The sequence below is a fragment of the Anguilla anguilla genome, chromosome 7 (genome assembly GCF_013347855.1).
Source record: "Anguilla anguilla isolate fAngAng1 chromosome 7, fAngAng1.pri, whole genome shotgun sequence".
Classification (NCBI taxonomy): Eukaryota; Metazoa; Chordata; class Actinopteri; order Anguilliformes; family Anguillidae; genus Anguilla; species Anguilla anguilla.
The window spans coordinates 1780081-1804075 of NC_049207.1; the positions used below are offsets into that span (position 1 = coordinate 1780081).

The following is a 23995-nucleotide window of genomic DNA, read 5'->3' on the forward strand; positions in this document are numbered from 1 at the left end:
CAGAAAAATGGCAGACCAATAAGGTTGCCCATTAATGGTAACTGGCCCGATTTTCGTGTGTCCCGGAGAATACACGATTCCACGGTATCGTGGTTCTCAAATGGAGAGACGAGTGCATATACTCCTGGTCGGTCGTCCCACATCGCTATGTAAAGTACGTACGTTTAAAGCAACGCGGTTCTGTGCAGCAACACTGCTTGACCGCTATGGTGTTCTTCTTTCAATGAAATGGCGGATGGTATTGCACCGTAATTAGGTGCACACTGCCACCTACTGTGCCGGAGTGTATAGCACCATGACGACATTATGATTTAATGAATTGAATATTAAGCCTATACCGTGCAGAAAACTAACTAGTGGCCTATTGAGTTCCCCCCTGCTAATCACCTACGCCCAATACTGTCACCAGGACCGCAGATAGGGCGGGAGCAACTTTGTCCCAGTGCAACTATTTTTAATTAGTTACAAAATTATAGGGGGGAAGGGGGGCTCCTCCCAATATCTTTTGTCCCGGGCCTGTGAATTCATAACCTGGCTGTTATTCTATCATTCATATAACATAGCATATGAACATTTCAATGCATAAAATCCAACGTTTTAAAGATATCGACGGTATACTTCACTTTACACTCGTCCTTTTCAGAGTGTCCTCCTACTGGCCCGTGATCATTTTCGTCACCGCGACGCTTTAATAGGTTAACTGACTGATTGCACGTGACGGCTGTCGGTTATATAATATGTAGGTCAAACTCGCGCACGTTTCTGCAATGGCACGTGCATCATTCAGCTTACGTAAAAGTCTTTCTTTAGGAGGTCAAATTACGCCAGATGGGTCCATTCACAGAAAAAATGAGTCCACCGGTGTCAGGAAATGTGTATTCGTCAAACTTCATTCTGTCTCGTAGTTAATGAATGAATTATAGGTAAATGATTCAACGTAAATTAACACTGACGTCAGGAGACAAAAGTGAATCACAGCGAGCAGGTGTGTTCTACTGACAGTTGCTTTGCAAAGCCTAAACAAATTTGTTTTTGGAACTTGAAAATAAACTGTGCAATTTAAGCTTTTTACGGACGCGACGCAACACTTAGGTTGCTAATAATGCATAGAGGTAAACTGGTTAGAAAAAAGTTTAGAGCTTGCCAAAGTTTACAATGTGCTCCAATCCGGCTGAACGTTTCAATTTAGTAACCGTATATCCAACGAATGCATCGCATAAGCCTGTATGGGGCTACGCTAGTTAGTGAGGCAGAGCGATAACCATTTATTCTGAGTTCAAACAAGGAAAAGCAGACTCGAAATTTGACCTAGTCGGCTTTATGCCACTTTTACTAGCTCGTAGAATCTGGATCTTGAGCCCAGTCTCAGAAGCTTCACTTCTGCGTGGACCGCCGGACAATGCGGTTATACTTTTCCACTTCCCACCGGGTAATGCGGCAGCATTACGCCTATGGACTCTAATCGCCATACCCTTATCGTTTATTACCCACAGAAAATATGATCACCGTACTCCCCGACGTTATATGTAGCCTATGGCCGTATATTACCCTGCCGATTCGTGTACGACCGTATGCGGCGCATGTGGGCAATGATCTTTATGGCCTATACTGGCAGCCCAACATATCGCGTGAAGCACCGTGCTTCTCACACGCGACTGATTTGGTGAATGAATGCGGCGGTGATGATGGCGGAGAAGGAGGAGACGTACAATTCTTCTTCCGCATTTTCCTGGAGTCCGACCCTGTCCTGATTACACCGTGTGCTCTCTTCGCACGTTTCTGTGCACCCCCTCCCGTGGTAGAACGAAAAAATAAAGTCAATTATACAACAGCCCTCTCTATCCCCCGCCTCCCACTCTTTCTCCGACCACAACATCCTATATCAGCTCCTCCACATGCATTGCGGTCCCGGGCGCCGGCGAACCGGTTCCAGCCATGTCGGCGGGGGATGCAGCGCCCGGCGGCGGTGACGGAGCGGAAGGAGATCGGACAGGTACTGTACGTGATTTCGGCGGTGACTATTTACACCCGGTGCTCTATATCGAATGCTCTTTGAAGGTAATTCAAAAGTCAGTAGCCTACACGGCGCCGGGTGGAGGAGAGGGGAACTGTCGGTGTACTTCCTACTACTGGTTCACTGTTCTTCCAGAAACTAGGTCAGTAGTTCAGTAGAGCAAACTCTCTAGTGGGCTCTGAACGCGTGCCGATCGAATCTCAGAAATGATCGTATTTGTGCGGAATTCAAGAAACTGTAAACCTTTAAACGACAAACATCACATGCTTGTGTATGTTACTGATTTGGATTCGCGTTTGAGTATTTGATAATGTGTCTTATAGATGTGTTAGCTAGGCCTGTTTATACCCAGATCCGGAACGATTTGCAAATTGCACAGGTAGCCAAGACTACTCAACTTTATTGTCAGTAGGCTAGATTTCTAAACACTATAAATGTTGTGTTTTTTTCGTCAAATGAAATCTGATTCGAATTAATGACTGGCTATGAGTTTTTACCTAATAAAGCGAGTTATTCTATTGTATCATCTTAGAATCCGTATGCATTCGGCGAGTGATAATTATGTGGAATTCTTTGGGAATTACAGTTTCGTCGATGTAGAACTTTCACACAAGAAGACAACATCGCCAACGATTTGAACTCATTAATATTGCTTCTCGGCCTGTAGCCAAATAGGCTATCCAAATAGCTACTATAATTAGGCAAATGTTTATTGTTCCACAATAAATAAATAAAGTCTTGGGACGGTATCCCTTTGTTTTCTGAATATGAAATAGTTTGAATTGAATCTCTGCATTCTCGGGGCAGTTTCGGTACGTGGTCGTCTTAACTTTTTCCAGCTTTAATAAGTTGTCCAGCATAGGCTACTTGAGCTTCTCATTCGCCGCAAACGGGCGTAGACGATGCAATGCCTGAATTTCTGTTGAGGCTCTGATTGATAAGTAGGCCTAAAAGTGTTTTATTAATGCTGGGTGTTTTGTTGTGTAGCCTACCTTGTCTGAAAGGTTGTGGGTGGCTATATGGTATGAACGAACTATGACAATGACATTGGCGAAGTGAGGATTCTCTTGCAGGCTATAGCCAACAGCATGCCGGAATAATTGTTTCTTGGTGGCGTTCACTAGTTTTACTTTAATCTTTTTTCGGGGTAGGGATGGGAGTGCAAAGTTACATTTGTCATATGTCAGCACTTCTGAAGATCCAGCAGTAAAACTGCGTCGCAGATTTACATGAACGGAGATGAATAGGCTATATCGCCTTGAGTTTCCAGCCCCCCTGTTCAAGACGGCTTCGCTGTTTCCCGATGTAGCATTAGCCTGTTTATCACCTACTGAACTAACGGAACCGGGGTTTCCGTGAAGGCATTTCAAATGATGTAGCCTAATTATGGAAGCCTGCGCCTCATTGATTTAAAGTAATAAAAAATGTGACTACCTGCTTTATCTGGCGCCCATTCGTGAAACGAGTGCGTACATTTTGGCACTTTAAAAGTGTGATGGTTAGTGTGGTGAAATGCGCACCCTCAAAGCGACAGTTTGACGGTTATATAATATGTAGGTCAAACTGGGCGCACGCTTGTTGTGTCTGTAGTGCCAGTTTTCCGAAGTTTTGAATATGCTTTCCTAATTATGTATTCATGTTAATGACCCAGTATTTTTAACATTATTAACCAGGAATTTAGCCACCAAGGCGTGACGGGGGAGGTAATTGCAAGGTTTTTTTTTTGTTGTTTTTTTTGAAGTTGCAAGAATAGACATGTTTTGGTTACCATTTGACAAACATGGTTGGAATGTACCTGAAACATTTGTGATTGTTAATTATCAGCAATCATTGATGTTTGCGCACTTTTAAATGCACAATCAGACAATAAAGAACATGAAGCATCAGAATGAACTGTGTTCATATTTCTGTGTGGGTCCATGTTTGTATTTTAAATGCTCTTAATCTTAATCTTTTTGGTTTTATTAGTTGCTAGTAAGCAATAGCTAACAACTGAATTGAGAGGTGTAATGTAGTTATATTTTTGGAACATGTTCTGATGTGTGTTGAAATTGATTCATATGTAGACATCCTTGTGTATGTGTGTTTGAGTGTGTGTAATAATATTTCACCTGTCCATCCTGCGGTTGGCTACAATGAACAGATGTTGTGATTGGTTGAAGTCTGTGGTCAGAACAGATATTGACCAACAGAGAGAAGTAATAACAGCGGTAGGAGGCAGGAAAATTGAGAATATCAACAATATAAGGAGGAAATGGAAAATAAAGTTGTATCTGAATTCTTTGTGTTTGAGGTCAAAGGGTTTATGAGGTCCGAGAGCCTGTAGTATGTCATTGTCGTAAAGTTTGGGGAAATTGTAGTAAACTCTGTGTAGATATGGGCAAGCCTGCCAGGGTGAAATTTGCTGGATGCCATACCTGGCATCATGGTGAGAGAATATGCGCTCTAACGATGGCAACCCAATAAGAGAGATTATTGATGATCTGAAAGATCAGTCTGGTTGGAGAAGTAAGCAATCGTACTTCCTGTGGTGAATATTAATTGTGCAGATTACATGTCTAGAATGCACACAGTAATCATTCCCATGGCACTGCTAGCCTACATTAAAATTACATTAAAATGGCTACTTTGAGGCCATTAAGCTTAATATGCGAGCATGATTTTGCTGTGCACCGGTACGATCAGTAATGATAACTCAAGTGTGCCAGTTAACCATTGAATTAAGCGCTTTACACTTTACTAAAGCACACAGAAAGCACAGTCATAGTCATGAGCATGTAAAATAAAGCCAGATAGAAGAGTAAACCGTAGCCTGTTTTGTGTCCCTCGCTGGCTCACGATCAGGTGTATGAATCTGACCAGTCTGATGCTCTGATATGCGGTAGGTCCACCCTGCTTCTGGGGATGTAAAACCAAATAAGATCAATTTTATTAGGAATGGCACTATTTTTATTATTTTTTTTTACAGAAAACTGTCACAAAGATGCTTTACAGGGGTAGCAGAAAAAACTGCAACTAGCGCATGAAATATTAAAACTCCCATCGGGGAGAGATCCCTCAAACGGTGACGAGCAAAAAATTAGCAGGAAACGAGTCTCGCGATAGTTCACAGGCTCAGCAGGTTTTCAGTAGTTCAGTCATGACATCGCTGTCTTGTAGTTTGGCCTGAAAATCTTCAGATGCAAATAGAGCCAGTGGTGAATTATTTGAGAATTTAGACTTTGTTTGTCAGGTATAATAGCATTTCACGTATCGTTAGGTTGTCGAACACTGGGAGCTTTTGTGAAAATCTGTTTTTGAGAGTGTTATTTTAATTACACGTTTTAAAGAGAAAAAAAATGAATACCACTTTAACATGAGCTAAATATCATTATAAAAGTATTCATATGTCAGATTTGATAAAAATGAAATGGAACTGCCTATAATTGAGAGCATTTTCTTTTTGTTTCCTAACTTGTCCCCAGCATCTCTTGGATAGGTAAACTTAACCTGCACTAGCTTTCTTGTCAAAAAACAGGTAAAACATTACCATTGTTAACTTCCCTCGATGTTTCTATTAAATCAGGAAAAAATAGACCAATGAAGTCCCAATTTCAATATGAACAGTTAGAATAGAGCCAATGACAGTGTAACACTTGTGGGCTGCTGGGGGGCTGATCCTGTTAAGGCACTTTGCCTGTGGGTGCACAGGCCCGACAATCTGGTATTGGGTCAGCACTGTGACTCATACCTACCACCACTTACGCCAACGTACTGTCCCCAAACTTGTTGCTGAAGTGACCCATTTTCCCGGAGCACGTGCTTGTTCATCCAGGTGCATCCGGCGATGGCCAGCGCTCAGCTATGTGGGCGGAGCCTCATACGCTCATGGGAGGAGCTTGCCGTTTACCATGTGATCCCTGTCTGCGTGTGGGCGCTTGGAGTAAATGACGCACGCGGCGTGGTCTCGCTCGCTGACTGAAGGGCCTCTTGTGTGCTGGTGGAACTCATTCAGGAACTCATTCAGGTTTTCCAACGGTTGTTGTGTTCTTGGGGAAGGGATTACACCTTTGCCCCATGAATTTGCAGGGGTGATGGATAAGGGTGAGACTTTCTTCCAGAAAATGTCCACCTTATCAATCTCCAGTATTACAGTTTTACTTCTGTTGTGTTATATACATTGCCTTGATTTGCTTTTGTCCATGTAAAGGTCATTGTATGCAATTGGCATTTTAATTGCTCTGATTTTCCCATTCCATCTGTTTCATGGAAATTGCAGTGAGCTCCATAATGTTTGTCATGAAGACCAGTTTTTTTTTTTTTCTTGATTCAGTGCTGTATGTTTGTAGTCAAACAATTCACATGTGGTTAAAGAGCATATTCTCAGCTTTTGGTGAAACCAAAATGTATTAAAAATACCCTTTAATGAAAGCTGAGAATCTGCACTTTAACCACATGTAAATTGTTTGAGTATACGGAACCCAATGAAGGAAAGAAATCTATGTCCCAAACATTATGAGCTGATGTGCATTTAGCCCCTGATTGGCTGAAAGGTGTGTCAGTGACACTGGAACGATAATGGTGTCACAAACAGACGAAATTAATTTTCTTCCCATGAGGAACCATGCTGATCAGTTGTACATGTTCTCCATTTTTCTGTTTTACTTCTATTTTTCATCCTTTTTTTTTTAACCCCCTTTCCCCTCTGCTTCTCTCTCCCTTTCTGTCACCGTCTTCCTCTGTTGACAAATACTCACTCTTTCCAGCTCATACATATCACTATGAGTTTTTAAAAAGTTTGCAGTAAAATTTCAGTTAGTACTAGAAATGAAATCCAGGAGAAAGCGTGGTTAGGTATCTAAAGCACACAAAGACTTATTTTAAATGGTTTGGAACCGTACAGCCAGTCAGCAAATCATCGTGTTTTGTTGATTTCATTTTGCATATCTTCCACACTAACTGGTGATTAAAAAATGTTTTTATCATGCTCACTTGTAGTCAGTGGTGTGTCCCACATCGCTGCTTTTGCCTGGTATCTTTTTCACCTCGTGAGATTTTTTATCACATTCATTTTTAGTTTTTACTATACCAGGATATATGAATTTATTGCACTTAGTAAATGTACGGCGGTCTGTAAATGTGTCGCACTGAAACGTGTTTCCCAGTTTCCGAATACGGTATTACGGTTCGAATACAGCCCTACCCGATTGTATTGATAATATTAATACAATCACCGAGTTCACTGGTAATATTTGATTTCTGGCTGTATGTAGCCTATCTTGCATTGATTAAAACTGTTTACCAGTGTTCTGCTTTCTGATGTGCTGCCGGAGTTATGAATCAAAATTGTTATGCCCGTGCAGTTGTGAAGAGTCAGCATTAAAAGTTTTTAAATTGGAATGTTTTAAGCATGATGCCACAATAAATTATATTTAAGGTGACATGCAGCTAGGTGGTTTTCAAAGAATTGTTACATTGGAATCTCGCGACCGGCCGCGTTCCCGCGCTGCTCTTTAACATCTCCGAACGTACTGACTACTACTGAGCGCTCGTGGTCTTTCTCCTAAAGCGTCATCAACCGGGGATTACGTTTCGGCTGTTTGATAGTGGAGACTGCGTGTTTGAATCTGCGGGAGCCGTTGGGTCGATTTCCACGCCTCTTCACAAACTGCTAAGTAGGCTATCTCGGCGTGACTCGAGGGAATCGTTACGTGACTTCAATGAGAGGAAGAGCTGCCCTTTAAAATGTGAATAACTCGCGAAAGCGCAGAGTGATATGATTAATTTTAATAAAAGTAGGTCGGCTGAATGAGGGTGTTTCGCCGGGTCCTGCGTTGGCTCTATTTTTAGTGTGGGTGATGGTCGTTCGTTCGCTCGCTCTTCTCATCGTCAGGCAACGATGGTGGGAGACTGAGGCACTTCCCCTTTCAGGAGAAAGTTCAGAACACTACTGTTCAGTGCCCTCCCTGTGTAGCCTATAATGAATGATGGTTCAATGTGTGTCTATAGGCTACTGTTGGCGCTTATAGTAAAACATCGTTGGCTAATCTTAATTGGCATTCTCTTTATGAAAATGCATGCCTTATAGGCTGCTTACAAAAATGTAATTCTCTAGAAATTATTCAAAATAAACGTTGACGTATAAAAAATATACGTCAACATTTATGCGTATGCAATATGCGTTTACTGTCGGCATTTACACATCAGCAATGTAGGCTAATGCATGAATTTCGGAATTATTTAATGTTAATTTGCAATTATGTTAATGGAAGAGGAAATAATTGCTGCAGCCTCCTGAATAGACTATAATAAAACATTTTGCAGAACACATGATGTATTTAACTTTGTATGCTTATACATACGATTTATATAATTTATTTGTAATAGATTGGTGATTGTGAGTGTTGCAAGCTGTGCACTTACAGCATAAAACTTTTTACAGTTTAGTTATTGTCTGGCGAATTGTGCATTTGTGTTTAATTTCCTATTTTAAGATTAGACAATATGAAAAAAACTACTAAATAATGTTTCAGTAGAGTATTTCAGAATCACAATATAACTAATCACTCTCACTTGTTAAATTATGAATGCAATTAAAAAAAAAAAATTATATCTGATTTTTCACATTTATATGAGAGTAAACATACCTTAATGATATTTGTGGTCTGTGGTGTTACTACTAATTATTAGTATAGGTACAGTTTTGGACATATTGTTAGATGACAATCTTTATTCGTAATATAGCATTTTTAAGTGTTACAGTACACCAGAATAAAGAGCACTCTTGATGTTGGGTCAGAAGCGATGGTAATGCCACAGACACTAAGTATCACATGTTAAAATAGATTAATTATTTAAAAATCCAAAATTGATTAATCTCTCATACTTGTGGAAAATTGTAGCGAGATGTTACTAAATGCAGTGCCATTCATTAGTGCGTTTCTGGCCTCTACAAGGGGAGTTCACAATTAGCGTGTCAGTTTTTGTGTTTGCAATAACCAAATTAACTTTGGAAAACCGTTCGTTTTTTTATTCAGATTTACCTGGATCATCTACCCTAGGGTTTTTGTGTCGGTACTACACCGTGGAAATAATATTTGCCAGCGTTGCTTACTGGGTAAGACGTCATTGCCAAACTTTAAAATAATTATAAAACCCGAAGACACTAAGGCTTGGCCTTATACATCGCATCTGCGTCACCGGTGACCTAAAAAATTCCACGGAATCACTTGGCACTCAATGTAGTGCATTTGAGTGCCAAAGTAACCTTTCCTGCTGTTTGAAGTTTTGACGCCTTCAGGACCTGACACCTTCACCATGGTAACCGGTTCTCAGTTTTCATTCGCGGATCAAGTCTGTAGTTCTTCCCGAGAGCGCTGGTTTAAAATTAATATGCGGCAGTTTTGCTTTCTAACGGACAGTGCCGCAGTAGAAATATATAAACAGCCCCCGCGCTGCGAGGTAATTTGTTTTGCGATTCGGGCGTAACTTTTTCGCTCAGGTACCGTTGAAACACGTGATTATCAACGGGGCGTTATCGGTGATTGCCTTGCCTGAAAATGACCGTTTTATAGAACGGGATTTCGTTGGATCAATCCCCATTTGAGGTTCAAAGTTAACATCTTTCGGGCAAAGTGTGTTGCCTAGTTAAAGGGGTTGGCTAATTGTTTCTAATGTGTCTGTATAATTTCACTTGGACATCGTACATAATAATAATAACTGTATTTGTATATCACATTTCCATAGGCTTCAAGGATTGTAACCCAAAGTGCTTTACATAGAAAAAAGCATACACACATATAAAAGAGATGCATGGCAAATTGGAAATGGACATAACAGAAACATATATATTTTAAATTCAGTATAAAAAAAATCTAAATACAAGAGGAAAGTAATGACAACATACAATTGTAATGACAAAAGACAAGGATTTGAAAATCAGACATAAAAGTACAAAAATAATAACCAACTAAACTTTAAAAGAAAAAGGTACTCGTACAGAGGCAATTTGTTTTCAGCGTTCTCTTAAAGGTGCTAATTGAGGGTGCGTTTTTATTTGAGAGAGAAAAGTGTTCCAGAGTTTGGGAACATGGAAAGAAAGGTCTACTCCCCCATTCCTCACTAGATTCACTTTTGGAACTCAGAGCAAGTTTGTTATCAGAAGATCTAAACTTTAGCCCCGGCTGGTATCTTATCGATGTGTCACTGATGGATGTGGGTGCCAGACCATGCTGTGCTGTAAACCAGTAAAAGGATCTTAAAATCAGTTCTAAAACTAACTGGCAACCAGTGCAAGACTCATAGGATGGGGGTAATGTGGGCTCTTTTTTTGGTTTAAACAGTGATATCGGCACAGACCAATGGGCCCTGTGGCACGGATATTTGAGGGCTTGAGCTGACATTGGTCCGTCGGTCCGTTTGATTTGTGTTGTGTGTTTTTATAATTAAACGTATCGCAAATAACCACTCTGCAAGTCCAATGAGAAACTGAGGCACAAAAAAATCTTGACTCACCATGGATTGAAAGCCATAACTTTTGCCCGTTCGCTGAATTGCACTTCGCCTCGATCATCTGTTTTCATAAAAGATAACAGCTATAAGTGAAAAAGGAACAATCTGTACTATGTAGGTCAGTGTAACTGCATTATATAAGTAGGTAAGGTGATCGGTGATAGTGCACGTGCTGCTCTATTTAAAACATGCTTTTTGGCGCCCTCTTGTGGCCAAACCTGGGAACAATTTCTCTGAAGGAATGGAAGTAAAACATCAAAATTTCCTGCCTTAACGCTGGGGAGCCCTACCTGTTGTTTGATCCCAACCAGATTTTTAATTTTAGGTTACTAAAAATATGAGGAATCAATGTCTCTGGATCCTATTTGAGATGTGAGATTCCATAAATTATTAATAATCATTTTTAACTGGTTGCTAGAAAGGGCAGCAGGCCAGAAACACAATTCACCGCTGGAAGGTTGCTTACAGTCATTTGTTTAATTAATCAGCGGTTTAAATATTCTCTGGCAGCAGTAAGCTGGCCATGTACACACACTTGCACACACACAGCAGCCCAGTCGCATTGCACAGGTGCACACAAATGCACAGTCATGCACATGTACATGCACACATGCACACTCACACACAAGCAAGCGCGCACGCACACTGACATGCACATCCTTTTCTCTCTCCCTCTCCTCCCCCTCCCCCCCCCCCCCCCCTGCCCGAAAGAGGGCGCAGGCCGGTCCATCGCCGCGGGCCTTATATAACCCTGTGATGCTGCAGAAGTAGAGCGTCCACGTGCACCGAGGCCTAGTTCTGCCTGCGAATCTGGAGCACGTGAAGAAATTACCTGCAGTGGGCGACCTGTTGTTGCCCTGAAAGCATAATTAAGCCCCCCCCGTCCCCCTCCTGAACGGGCGCTGCGAGGCCACACAGGTGTATAATAGACCTGCAGCTGGGGTCCCTTTCACTGCGCTGGCCCTTAAACAAACAATGGGCACAGAATCGCACAGCGGCATTCACACAACTAGGTTTCTGCGCTGGGATCACTACGCACCGGCCATCAGGTCATAGAGCGCGTTACCAGACATCCCATCCGCATCCCCATCCCCATCCGCATCCACATCCACGTCCCCGTCCCCGTCCCCGTCCCCATCCCCGTCCCCGTCCGAATCCCCATCCCCGTCCCCGTCCCCATCCCCATCCCCATCCCCGTCCCCGTCCCCATCCCCGTCCCCGTCCCCGTCCCCGTCCCCGTCCCCGTCCGAATCCCCATCCCCGTCCCCGTCCCATCCCCGTCCCCATCCCCGTCCGGTTCGGCTGACTTCGCTGTGCTGCGACGCCGGCCACTGCATGTTTTCGCATTTTAAAGACTTTTTATTTGCTGTTTGAGATGGAAAATGGGCAGATCTGTTTAGAGTTTGACAGTGTTTGAGTCTCACATTTAAATATTTTGTCTAGTTGGTTTTAAGGGGACACTCCGCTCTGTGTGTGTGTTTAAGGGGACACTCAGCTCTGTGTGTGTGTTTAAGGGTACACTCAGCTCTGTGTGTGTGTTTCAGGGGACACTCAGCTGTGTGTGTGTGTTTCAGGGGACACTCAGCTGTGTGTGTGTGTTTAAGGGGACACTCAGCTGTGTGTGTGTGTGTGTGTGTGTTTAAGGGGACACTCAGCTGTGTGTGTGTGTGTTTCAGGGGAGGTGCTGGGTGAAGACAGCTCCAGCCTCTCTGTCTCTCTCTCTGGCCTGATGAGCCCCTCCCCCAGAGGCCCCCCCGCGCCCGCCAATGAGCAGCACAGGAAGCGCAAGGGCAGCACGGACAACCAGTGAGTGCACCGTGTGTGAGTGAGTGAGTGAGTGACTGAGTGTGTGTGTGTGTGTGTCTGTGTGTCTGTGTGTCTGTGTGTCTGTGTGTCTGTGTGTCTGTGTGTCTGTGTGTCTGTGTGAGTGTGTGAGAGAGTGAGTGAGTGTCTGTCTGTCTGTCTGTCCACTTGTCGGAGTGCACGCGTGTGTGTGTGTGTTTGTGTGCATGCGTGAGAGGCAGAAAAAGGAGAGATCTCAGCGCTGTTGGAAACCCCAGATCAGGCCCATACGCTCTGAGCGGTAGGAGAATGAGCCTCTTCTTTTCTTCCAGGGAAGCTGTGGATGATGTAAACATGGATGATGAGCAGGACAGGTAGCTTACTTAAAACTTCAGCCACGAGTCTCATTGACTGGCGTTCAGTCCCATACAGGATATGCAACTGCATTTTAAGCACTAGCCACTCGTTTCCTTTTTCAGATCTGATGGAGATGAACAGCTAGCTAAAATGAAATGTTTCAGGTAATACTTGTCCTCCATCAAGGAGTGACTTTTCATATAATACATCGATAATGACTACTGTTGTGCTTACGGTAATTTCAAGGGATAGTTCACTTTCTGATTCTTTGGATATTATTTCAGTTAGTGTACTATAAACATGAATAACTGTTTTTTAAAATTGTGCCAGTACTTCTTCCCTTGTGCAGTGGTCTCAAGATGCGAGTGCCGTAGGTAGTAGTTGCAACCGAAAATAAGATGAAACTTAAAAAAGAAGAAAGCGGGTAAGACAAATAAAATACTCTGGAGGCATAAAATCGCTGTACAAGCAGATTTGTTACAGTACATGTGTTTCTTACTTGAGTAACATTAAGTGTATTTTTTATTTTTTGCATTAAAATACAAACCTCCAATGGCCCCCATACCAGCCATTGTAAAGCTGGCAGGTTCTCAGGGACGTCTTTAAGTATCAGTAATATCCGTCACTGCACCCAGTGCAAAGCAAACACTAAATTTGAAATGATGTAAAAAAACTGCAGGAAGTGAACTATCACTAAGAACACATTTGCTTAATAAATGCTTTCAGATAAATAAAAATAAAACAAACCTGACTGATTTAAAGTACAAAAATATTTTAGATTTTTGGCAAAATCATATTACTAGTTTTTTAAATAATTTTTTAAAAACTGTTAATAGTAGCATCCACAGTGCTAACAGGGAAAGGTGGTCACGTTAGCAGTAGCTATGATGTGTGATGTATTGTTAGCGGTAGTAGCATTGCTAACAGGGAACGGTGGTCACGTTAGCAGTAGCTATGATGTGTGATGTATTGTTAGTAGTAGTAGCAGTGCTAACAGAGAAACGTGGTCATGTTAGCAGTAGCTATGATGTGTGATGTATTGTTAGCATTAGTAGCAGCACTAACAGGGAAAGGTGGTCATGTTAGCAGTAGCTATGATGTGTGATTATTGTTAGCATTAGTAGCAGCGCTAACAGGGAAAGGTAGTCATGTTAGCAGTAGCTATGATGTGTGATTATTGTTAGCATTAGTAGCAGCACTAACAGGGAAAGGTGGTCATGTTAGCAGTAGCTATGATGTGTGATGTATTGGGGCGACATAGCTCAGGAGGTAAGACCGATTGTCTGGCAGTCGGAGGGTTGCCGGTTCAAACCCCACCCTGGGCATGTCGAAGTGTCCTTGAGCAAGACACCTAACCCCTAACCCCTAACTGCTCTGGCGAATGAGAGGCATCAATTGTAAAGCGCTTTGGATAAAAGCGCTATATAAATGCAGTCCATTTACCATTTACCATATTGTTAACGGTAGTAGCAGCACTAACAGGGAAAGGTGGTCATGTTAGCAGTAGCTATGATGTGTGATGTATTGTTAGTAGCTAACAGAGAAAGGTGGTCATGTTAGCAGTAGCTATGATGTGTGATGTATTGTTAGTAGCTAACAGAGAAAGGTGGTCATGTTAGCAGTAGCTATGATGTGTGATTATTGTTAGCATTAGTAGCAGCGCTAACAGAGAAAGGTGGTCATGTTAGCAGTAGCTATGATGTGTGATGTATTGTTAGCGGTAGTAGCAGCGCTAACAGGGAAAAGTGGTCATGTTAGCAGTAGCTATGATGTGTGATGTATTGTTAGTAGCTAACAGAGAAAGGTGGTCTTGTTAGCAGTAGCTATGATGTGTGATGCATTGTTAGCATTAGTAGCAGCGCTAACAGGGAAAGGTGGTCACGTTAGCAGCAGTCATGATTTGTGATGTACTGTCTCTACAGAGAGCCCCACAGCCAAATTGAGAAGCGCAGGCGGGACAAGATGAATAACCTGATCGATGAGCTGTCGGCCATGATCCCCACCTGCCACTCGATGTCCCGCAAGCTGGACAAGCTGACTGTGCTCCGCATGGCTGTGCAGCATCTCAAATCTCTCAGAGGTAGACCCGTCCGCAGGGGGGAGGGGAGGGACTTTGGGTTTGTACAGAGCTGTCCTTATGTAAAGAGGACAGCCATGTTCGCACACAGAAAAGCCACATTGTCTCAGGGGGGTCCAGGCTGAGGAGTTCTGTGCGTTCTACTAAATTAAACTTGAAATTTCCTTTTGCTTTTATGCACAGAAAATGCTTAACTAGTAATAACTGCTTTAGACTGGCAGCAGTTAAGTGGCCGCAGGGCTTAAGTGATGTAGTTCAGCTCTGTTCTCTGCCTTTTACAGGGGCCTCCAGCTCTTTTTCTGAAGCCAACTACAAGCCTTCGTTCCTGCCCGACGACGAGCTCAGACACCTCATCCTCAGGGTAGGAGCCAGAAGCCCGTCTCTGTGCCACTGTGCTGGAGCTGTGGCTAAGGCTGTGTCTTTTCTGCTTCGCTACGGCTGCATTGCTGATTCATCACACAGACACTCTGCTGTCCTTTTATTTGTGATTTGACTTGCCTCCTGTTGCGCAACCTGTGTCTCTGCCGACGTTTAGATTGTAGATTGTGTACCTCATGATGCTGGTAAAAAGCGCCACATTTACCTTGGCTTCTAAGCATCCATACTGTTGCACCATCCTTCCATACTGTTGCATCAGTGTTCCATACTGTTGCATCACTGTTCTATACTGTTGCATCATTGTTCCATACTGTTGCATCACAGTTCTATACTTTTGCATCCTCGTTCTACACTGTTGCATCACTGTTCTTTCTTCTTTCCCCTGTCCAGGCCGCTGATGGCTTCCTGTTTGTTGTGGGCTGTGATCGTGGGAAAATCCTCTTTGTGTCCGAATCAGTATCCAAGATACTCAACTACAATCGGGTGAGTGATTATCAGTATCCAAGGTACTGAACTACAATCGGGTGAGTGCTTATCAGTATCCAAGATACTCCACTACATCGGGTCATTGACTGTTGTCAAATGTTTACCTGCAGACGGACCTGATCGGACAGAGTTTGTTTGACTACGTCCACCCGAAGGACATCGGCAAGGTGAAAGAGCAGCTGTCTTCCTCTGAGCTCTATCCACGCGAACGCCTCATAGATGCCAAAAGTGAGTCACGTGATCACTGGTCCTGACACGCCCCCGAGCGTGCTTTCCCTTGGCCTCACACGGCCTTCCTGCTTGCCTGGTGCCGTGTCTCTCTGTTTGTTCACGATGACAAAACCATAGCATGTCACAGCGGACGAGGAGGAAGGTCGTTTTGCCTCCTGGATGAGTGTACCCGTTCCTTTTTTGATTTTCAGATGAGTGTTCAGCAGCTCATCTTGATGAGTGCGTACAGGAGTTCCCGATCTTGTCTGAAATGAGCCGGTGTGAGTGCAGGTTTTTCTTTTAGCCCAGCACTAAGACACCTGATTCTACAAATCGTGATTGGTGATTGGTCAATCCGTAGAATCAGGTGTGTCGGTGCTGGGCTAAAACAGAAACCTGCACCTTTTTCAGCTAAGACTGGACTCCCCTCAGTTGGTCAGTGTTCTCTGGGCCTGTCCCATTCACAGCTACAGGTACAGGTGTGAGTATATTGAGGGGTGACTCAGCGTCCTCTGTGCCTGTCCCGTTCAGGCTGCAGGTACAGGTGTGAGTATATTGAGGGGTGACTCACTGTGCCTGTCCCGTTCAGGCTGCAGGTATAGGTTTGAGTATATTGAGGGGTGACTCACTGTGCCTGTCCCGTTCAGGCTGCAGGTACAGGTGTTAGTATATTGAGGGGTGACTCAGCGTCCTCTGTGCCTGTCCCGTTCAGGCTGCAGGTACAGGTGTGAGTATATTGAGGGGTGACTCACTGTGCGTGTCCTGTTCAGGCTGCAGGTACAGGTGTGAGTGTATTGAGGGGTGACTCACTGTGCCTGTCCCGTTCAGGCTGCAGGTACAGGTGTGAGTATATTGAGGGGTGACTCACTGTGCGTGTCCCGTTCAGGCTGCAGGTACAGGTGTGAGTGTATTGAGGGGTGACTCACTGTGCCTGTCCCGTTCAGGCTGCAGGTACAGGTGTGAGTGTATTGAGGGGTGACTCACTGTGCCTGTCCCGTTCAGGCTGCAGGTACAGGTGTGAGTGTATTGAGGGATGACTCACTGTGCGTGTCCCGTTCAGGCTGCAGGTACAGGTGTGAGTGTATTGAGGGGTGACTCACTGTGCCTGTCCCGTCCGCAGCTGGCCTGCAGGTCCAGGCTGAGCTCCCTGTGGGGTCCGCTCGCCTGTGCTCCGGGGCCCGCAGGTCCTTCTTCTGCCGCATGAAGTACAACCGGGTGGTGGTGAAGCTGGAGGACAAGGAGCCGCAGCCCAGCACCTCCAAGAGGAAAGGTGAGGCGGCCGGCTGCGTCCGATTGGCTGAAATCGTCCCCTTGGTCCTGCGCGTTGGGAAGGCTGAACCGTCCGTCTGGGTGCTGTGGTGTTGAACTTCAGGGAAGAGGACGTGGTGTTTATTAGTGCGTTTATCGGTGCTTATGAGTGCGTTTTGTGCTTAACCACGCCCTTCAACCCATCTGCAGAGTTGCAGAGGTACTGCGCGGTCCACTGCACGGGCTACCTGCGCAGTTGGCCCGCCAGCCAGCAGGGGGCGGAAGAGGGCGAGGGCGACGCCGAGCCTGAGAAGGAGGGCTTCCACTTCAGCTGCCTGGTGGCCATCGGGCGGGTTCACCCCCTGACCGCGCCTCCCCTGACCGCGCCCCCCCTGACCACGCCCCAGCCCAACGGGGAGGTGCAGGTCAAGCCCACCGAGTTCGTCACACGGTACGCCATGGATGGGAAGTTCACCTTCGTGGATCAGAGGTGAGGCTCGCTTGATAACGAGATGATCCTGTAAAAGTTAGCCTTCTACGTGGAACGTAGTCCAGAGCTGAGCCTGCTTCCTTGTCTCCTGAACAGAGCCACCACCGTTCTGGGGTTCTTGCCTCAGGAGCTCCTGGGAACGTCCTGCTACGAGTACTTCCACCAGGACGACCTCCCGCACCTGGCTGAGCGACACAGAAAAGGTACCTTCTGCTCAGGGCTCCCCAGAGACCAGCCTGTGGCCATTACCATGTCTAACATGCCCGTGAATCCCGCGGTGTGAGGGTATTCTCGTCCCTTATGTTTAATTTGAACAAGCCTACATTTTTGTCTCCAATCATACATCGATTCTACCAGTAAAGGACAGGATGGTCGTACACTCATAAAACAAATGACCTACTCGTCGTTCGTATATCCGGTGAAGTTCACATTGGAGGGCCACCAATCAAATTTCAATTATTAATCATGTGACTCACATTTTGATTAAGGAAAAAAGATTAAATTTTGGTTGAGGGGAAAAAGACGCACAACAGACTGGTGTGCGTGCTTCACCCAGAGGGCGGGATGTATACTGATGAGGTGTTTCATAACTTGTTTAACTTGTGAAAGATTAATGTAACAATTAGGACAGGGATCTGCTTCATCTGGGTTTTTTTTCCTGGATATTAATTGTTTGTTGAACGGTTATTCTGAAACTTAAGACTTTCTTGTTTCCCTGCTACTACAAAATAATTTTTGCTTTTTTCTGTGCAGTTCTACGAAGCAAAGAGAAGATTGAAACGAACCACTACAAGTTCAAAACAAAATACGGCTCTTTTGTCACTCTGCAGAGCCAGTGGTTTAGTTTTATAAATCCATGGACCAAAGAAGTAGAATATATAGTATCAACCAACACGGTCATATCGTAAGTATGTGCGTCACTGTCCTTATTACTGAGGAACAGACTCAATGTAGTTAAACAAAAAGCTAAGCTGAAGCTGGCAAACACATTCTTTAATCTAACCAAAATTAAACTGAGATTGAAATCGAAATCGAAAAACTAAACAAAAATAAAAACTAGCGAAAATTGAAGTCTATTTAGACTGGTTGGTTAATTTAGTTCAAATAAATAACCGATTTAATGCTCATATGTTTTAATATTAATATAGTATTTGTACAGATAAACATTCTGTTGTCAAAATGAGGTCTGCAACTGCTTAACATGACTTTTCATAAATAATAAAACATCATCTGTGTATAAAACGAGTGTTTCAAAACATGCACAGGTTCTGATGCACCAAAGAACAAATTCAGATAAATAAAATGACAAATTGTGAAATGTTCGTGGAAACGTTCGTAAGCACAGTTAATGAGTAAATCCCATCGTACGTGCATTTGTGTACGAGGCCCCGTGATTACAAACTGAAAACTGAATTTATGATGTCGCAGTTTGTTTTATTCCTATTTTAATATGCTATGAAAGTGCTTGTTTCTCTATTGGCAGCACATGTACCTTGGAGAGACACGTACTGCAACATTCAAAGACGTCCGCGTTTTACCCCACACCGTGTACTCACTTAGTCATAGCTAGCTAGCTCATATGCATGCATTAGCACGGTAATTTTCCCAGTTACCGCCAAGTACCGTCGCCATACTTGCTCAGCTAATGTAATGAGTCTGTAGGGGGAGAAATGGGAAGTTATGTGGAAAAGAACTTGAATGAATGCGATGTCATGTGAGCTAGCAGGAGGAACTGTTCGGACTATGTGTGTGTTTCCAACTGATTGGTCCTATGTTTGTTGCTACGTTGATGGTGCACCTTCCTAGCGTATGAGTCCCAGTGCTGGTGTGAGTCGCCCCCTGGTGGCCTGAGGTGAAATGTGCCCGTGTGCTCTGTGTTCCCCTCCCCAGCCGCACAGCGGCATCAGGAGACAAGCTGGAGCAGCCGGGCGAGGCCAAGGCTTCAGAGGGTGAGATGAAGGGGACCCCCCCCCACACACACACAAGCGCACACACACACACATGAAGGCACACGCGCACACACACACACGCACACAGGCACGGTCGCACACACTCCGAAGAGCAGAATGTAGACGGTCTGCTTCAGACACCAGGAGTGAGTGTGTAGTTACGCTGCTGTTCTTCGGGGTAAATCCATCTCCATGTTATGTTTGTTTGTAGAAGACGCTAAGAAGGCCTTTTCTATCATTCCGGGAATCCCCAGCAGCTGTGGCACCATGATTTACGCAGGGAGCATCGGCACCCAAATTGCTAATGAGATGCTGGACTTCAACAGGCAAGTCTGCGTCAGAGACTGTCTGTCTGTCTGTCTGTCTGTCTGTCTATCTATCTGTGTCTGTCTGCCTGTCTGTCTGGACTTCAACAGGCAAGTCTGCGTCAGAGACTCTGTCTGTCTGTCTGTCTGCCTGTGTCTGTTGGTCTGGACTTCAGAAGAGCCTTATTAGCTGGTTTCCAGAATGCCTCCTCATTCAAGGAGCTGTGTGTGTGTGTGCGCGCGTGTGTGTGTGTTCTGAGCTGTACGGCTCACTGTGTGTGTGTGTGTGTGTGTGTGTGTTCTGAGCTGTTCAGCTCACTGTGTGTGTTTCTGATCTGCAGGCTGAACTCCTCTCCGTCGAGTGGCACGGTCAGCCCCTTCAGTCTGGCCCAGGACAAGTCCCCGCTCACGCTCGCTCTGACCAGTAACACCGCCAATGTGCGCACCCCCGCCCTGTCTCCTGTCCCACCCCCCCCGTCCCACGGCCGCCCCGTCTCCTGTCCCTTTTTATGACATGACATGATGTCTTGTATTTTAATAACAAAGCCCCTCTCCACACCAGAACAGAGGGGTTCTGAACCCCTGGTCTTATGGGTCGTGTTCAGACGGGTTCGTGGCCTGGCTGTTTATCAGCCCGGTGCGCTTCTCCGGTTGACTCTGTTTTGCTTCCAGGTGCTAAACGGAGACGTGACGGACCCCGAGCATGCTGGGAAGTCGGGATCGGAAGGAGAAGGTCCTTTAGCCTCGTGTTCCAGCAGCGACGTGATGATGGGTACCCGTGCTCATTTCAAGATATTTTCACACCCTGTTAGCTTAGCATTGTAACGTAGCATAACGTAGCATACAGCGTAACGCAGCAGGGCTCGCACCCTGACTCGCCTTCTGTGGGCCTCTCCAGCAGGTGCGAGCGCCCACCTGGACCTGGACACGGTGGTCGGGCCGGGCCTCGGTAGCCTTAGCAACGACGAGGCGGCCATGGCGGTGATCATGAGCCTGCTGGAGACCGACACCAACCTGGGCGAGGCGGTGGACTTCGACGAGATGCACTGGTCCCTGTAGAAACAACACAATGCTTTCTCCTCTGTTTTTTATACTGCTCTTTCTTCACTCTTTTCTTTTTTTTGAAGCTGTCTCCGTTGGCTCGCTGAAGAGCGACTGCGTTTCTGCGCCCTTTTCTAGGGGCCGGAGCGCCGTTTCAGGGCCGCTTGCGCGAGGTTAGCGAGAAGGCCAGCCTGAGGACTGGAGACTCGCCCGCAGCGCCGGAGGAAAGAAGAGAAACCAGTGAAGAGACTCTGTACGGTTCAGACCGCTGCACCTCTCCTCCCCTCTCCCCGCTCTCAGAAACAGGCTGCGCCTCGCTGGTAAAAACCCTTCTGAGGTGGAACTGGGTGGGATTTTACAGACTGAGTTCCCCCTCTTTCTCTGAGCCGAGTGAGGTCACTTCCTTCTAAATGCAGTGCCCACCAACTGACTGAGTCTCTGCTGGCTCAGGAGGGCCTTTTTGTTTTTTTTTTTGTTTTTTCGCCTTGATGGATCTACACTTGAACTGAGGACGGCTGCGACTGACGTGCGTGCTCACTGATGCTTACATACGTGTTCTGTCGGTCACGCGTGTGTTGAGCCTGAGGCTGGGGGGAGAGATGTCACATGACCCCGTGGGCTCGGTGTCTGTCACTGAGGCGTCGCGGGCGATCGAAGTGCCGGTCAGCCGCGGTGCTTTTCTCCCTGGACGTTTGGCGGAAGCGCGGCGGTTTGGGAGGGGCCGTGCAGTGACTTGGGCACAGAGGCCTCGCCCCGCCCCAGACCCAGCCCCCGCCCCGCCCCGCCCCAGACCCAGCCCCCGCCCCACCCCGCCGCTCACCCAGTTCGGTAAGCACTCTTAAAACTTACCGCCAGAAGCGCACAGGTTCAACACTTTTCATGGAAGGAAAAGAAAGAAAGAAAAAAAATCACTGAATTTAAGAACAAGAGCCATAGGACTGATTAGTTTAGTGAATTTGTCTTTATGACCCAGGCGTGAGTGAGGAGAAGGAACCGCAAATCCACCAAATTCAGTCCTGCACAACATTTCTACAGACAGCATATGTCTCACTGCTGTTATTTATTGCTGGTTTCAGTCATCGCTCACCTCTTGCTATGGCCTTCTGGAAAAGTCAACTGTTTGGGGGAAAATCCCGGAACCCAGATGTTATGGAGTCATAGTCCTTTACTCTATTTGGGGGGGGAAAAATAATTTGCCTATATTTATGTTGATCAATTATTGCAACATCTTTGTTTGTCATTTTATGTATATGGTGTAGAATACTGTGCATTTGTAGAATGACATGAAAGAAAGTGACAATGAATGACACTGTGTGTGTGTGTCATTTTTGCTATATAATTTAGGCATTTGGATTTTAGATCATAAGATGAATATAAGATGAAAGCACAGACAATCAGCTTTTATTTCATGGTATATACACACATGCTGTTTTTGAGTCTCCTCAGTTGTGAAAAATGAAGTTTAAAAGATGAATTTACAAGCGAATCAGCAATAAAGTCTAATGTTTGTTTGCATTGCCCTTAAGTGTAATAACTGCATCAAGTCTACAACCCCTTGACATTACCACACTGTTGGTGTCTTCTTTGGAAATGCCTTTTGAAATTCATACTTGATTGGATTTAAATCAGGTGACTGACTTGGTTAGTCCAAAACTCTCGCTTTATTCCCACTGATGAATGCTTTGGTTGTGTAGGCAGTGTGTTTGGGGTCATTGTCTTGCTGCAGGATGTAGCGCTGGCCAATGAGGTTGCTGGAATTTATTTATAGTACCTAGCCAGATAAGATCTGTGTGAACGCTTCTAAATTCATCCTACTGCTGCCATCCTGTCCCTGCTGCAGAAGCAGTCATACATGCATGCCCAAGACATGGCACTACCTCCCCAATATTCCACAGATGAGGGAGGGCACTTTGGATCATAGGATGCTCCTTCCTCTCTCCACACTTTCAGCTTTCCATCCTTTTGGTAGAGAGATATTTTGGTCTCATCTGTCCCATAAATCTTTCTTCCAGATCTCTTCTGGCTCAACTCTGTATTTTTAGTTTTTTTTTTCTGGCAAATTTGAATCTGGCCTTTGAATTCTTGCAGCTGCGGAGACATTTGCATGTTGCAGTGTAGCCTCTGTAGGTCTGCTTACCAAGTCTCCTGCACTTGTGCTATTTCACCACTGCCCTCTGGAGACTGCTGGTGATGTCACTGACCGTTACAGTGCGGTCGTCTTCCACGGTCGGCCAGTGTGGTGTTTATCCCAGAGTACATCTGGTCTCTTTCTTTTTCAAGACTTTCTAAACTGTCCTTGAAATAATAAGTTTCTGTCCTTAATGAATTCTTCTCTTCTCTCAGCTCACAGTTTAGTTGTTTCTCAGCCAGAGTGAGTCCTCTGGTCTTCTTGATTGAGTAAGCGTTCAGAGTCAGAGGCAGTCTCCACGGATGAAATCAAAGGCTAAACCCGAGACTAGGCACTCACTGCTCTTTTGTAAGTGAACAATCCATGCAGAAGGAAACAGCTGAGCAACAGCTAGCAACTGTCCGTCATCCATGCACCTCATTTTCCACAGCTGAAAATGTGGGGGACTCACATTTGTACTCACGTACAAAAAAACAGCTGTTTCTGTGGAACGGTAAAACACGTGCATGTGGATAGCATTAAATTAAAGCTGATTGTAATTTTGTCTCATATCCATCTTTTGATCTCAAATTCAAATGCCTTAAGTATATGGCAAAAGTAAGTTTCAACATACATATGTAGGCTTTATAGTGACATTTTGAAATATTGTCCATAATTATGTGTAAGTCAGAGTATTTGCATTGATGTATATCATTTTTTATACAGGTATTACTGTGAGGACAGTTAAAGCAGTTAATACAGTTCATTTTCAAATCTAAATTGCTGCAGCACTAAGATACATATGCTGTCTCAAGCAGCTTCTCTATTTTTTCAGGTTGTCATGTCCCATGGTACACCTGGAGATCAGAATTTGAAACCTGATGCATTCTGGGAGTTGCAGTCTTTTGAGCCTGAAATGCTACAATGCAACATTTGAATAATTCAGTTCAATACTATTTTATTTGTATAGTGCTTTTAAAAAATTTTTTTAAATAAAACTGAGGCACTGTCACGAAGATGCTTTAGAGGGAAACACAAAGGAAAATTAGTGAGCAAGAACT

General features: G+C 44.8%; 1 protein-coding gene across 4 annotated transcripts; it reads left to right on the forward strand.

Moving 5' to 3' along the window:
* Nucleotides 1-800: 800 nt before the first annotated feature.
* arntl2 (aryl hydrocarbon receptor nuclear translocator-like 2) lies at nt 801-21599 on the forward strand. 4 transcript variants are annotated; one of them, XM_035427539.1, is made up of 18 exons: nt 801-1993; nt 12181-12310; nt 12619-12660; nt 12766-12807; nt 14566-14723; nt 15002-15081; nt 15489-15581; nt 15695-15812; nt 16915-17064; nt 17253-17532; nt 17629-17735; nt 18286-18436; nt 19423-19481; nt 19693-19807; nt 20128-20224; nt 20459-20558; nt 20685-20835; nt 20966-21599. In XM_035427539.1, exons 1-18 carry the CDS (start codon nt 1936-1938, stop codon nt 21003-21005), a joined length of 1971 nt encoding a protein of 656 aa, XP_035283430.1. In that variant the 5' UTR covers nt 801-1935; the 3' UTR covers nt 21006-21599. The 4 variants fall into 4 exon arrangements, with proteins under 4 accessions (XP_035283430.1, XP_035283431.1, XP_035283433.1 ...); XM_035427540.1 differs by lacking the exons at nt 12619-12660; nt 12766-12807 and having other exon boundaries at nt 803-1993; XM_035427542.1 differs by lacking the exons at nt 801-1993; nt 12181-12310; nt 12619-12660 and adding an exon at nt 12974-13067 and having other exon boundaries at nt 12784-12807.
* The last annotated feature ends 2396 nt before the right edge of the window (nt 21600-23995 follow it).

Coding starts and splice junctions, on each gene's coding strand:
- arntl2 (XM_035427539.1), top strand. CDS start 1,936: ATGTCGGCGGGGGATGCAGCGCCCGGCGGCGGTGACGGAGCGGAAGGA. Junction 20,559..20,684: donor CAGCAGCGACGTGATGATGG/GTACCCGTGCTC, acceptor GGGCCTCTCCAG/CAGGTGCGAGCGCCCACCTG. Junction 20,836..20,965: donor GACTTCGACGAGATGCACTG/GTCCCTGTAGAA, acceptor GCCCTTTTCTAG/GGGCCGGAGCGCCGTTTCAG.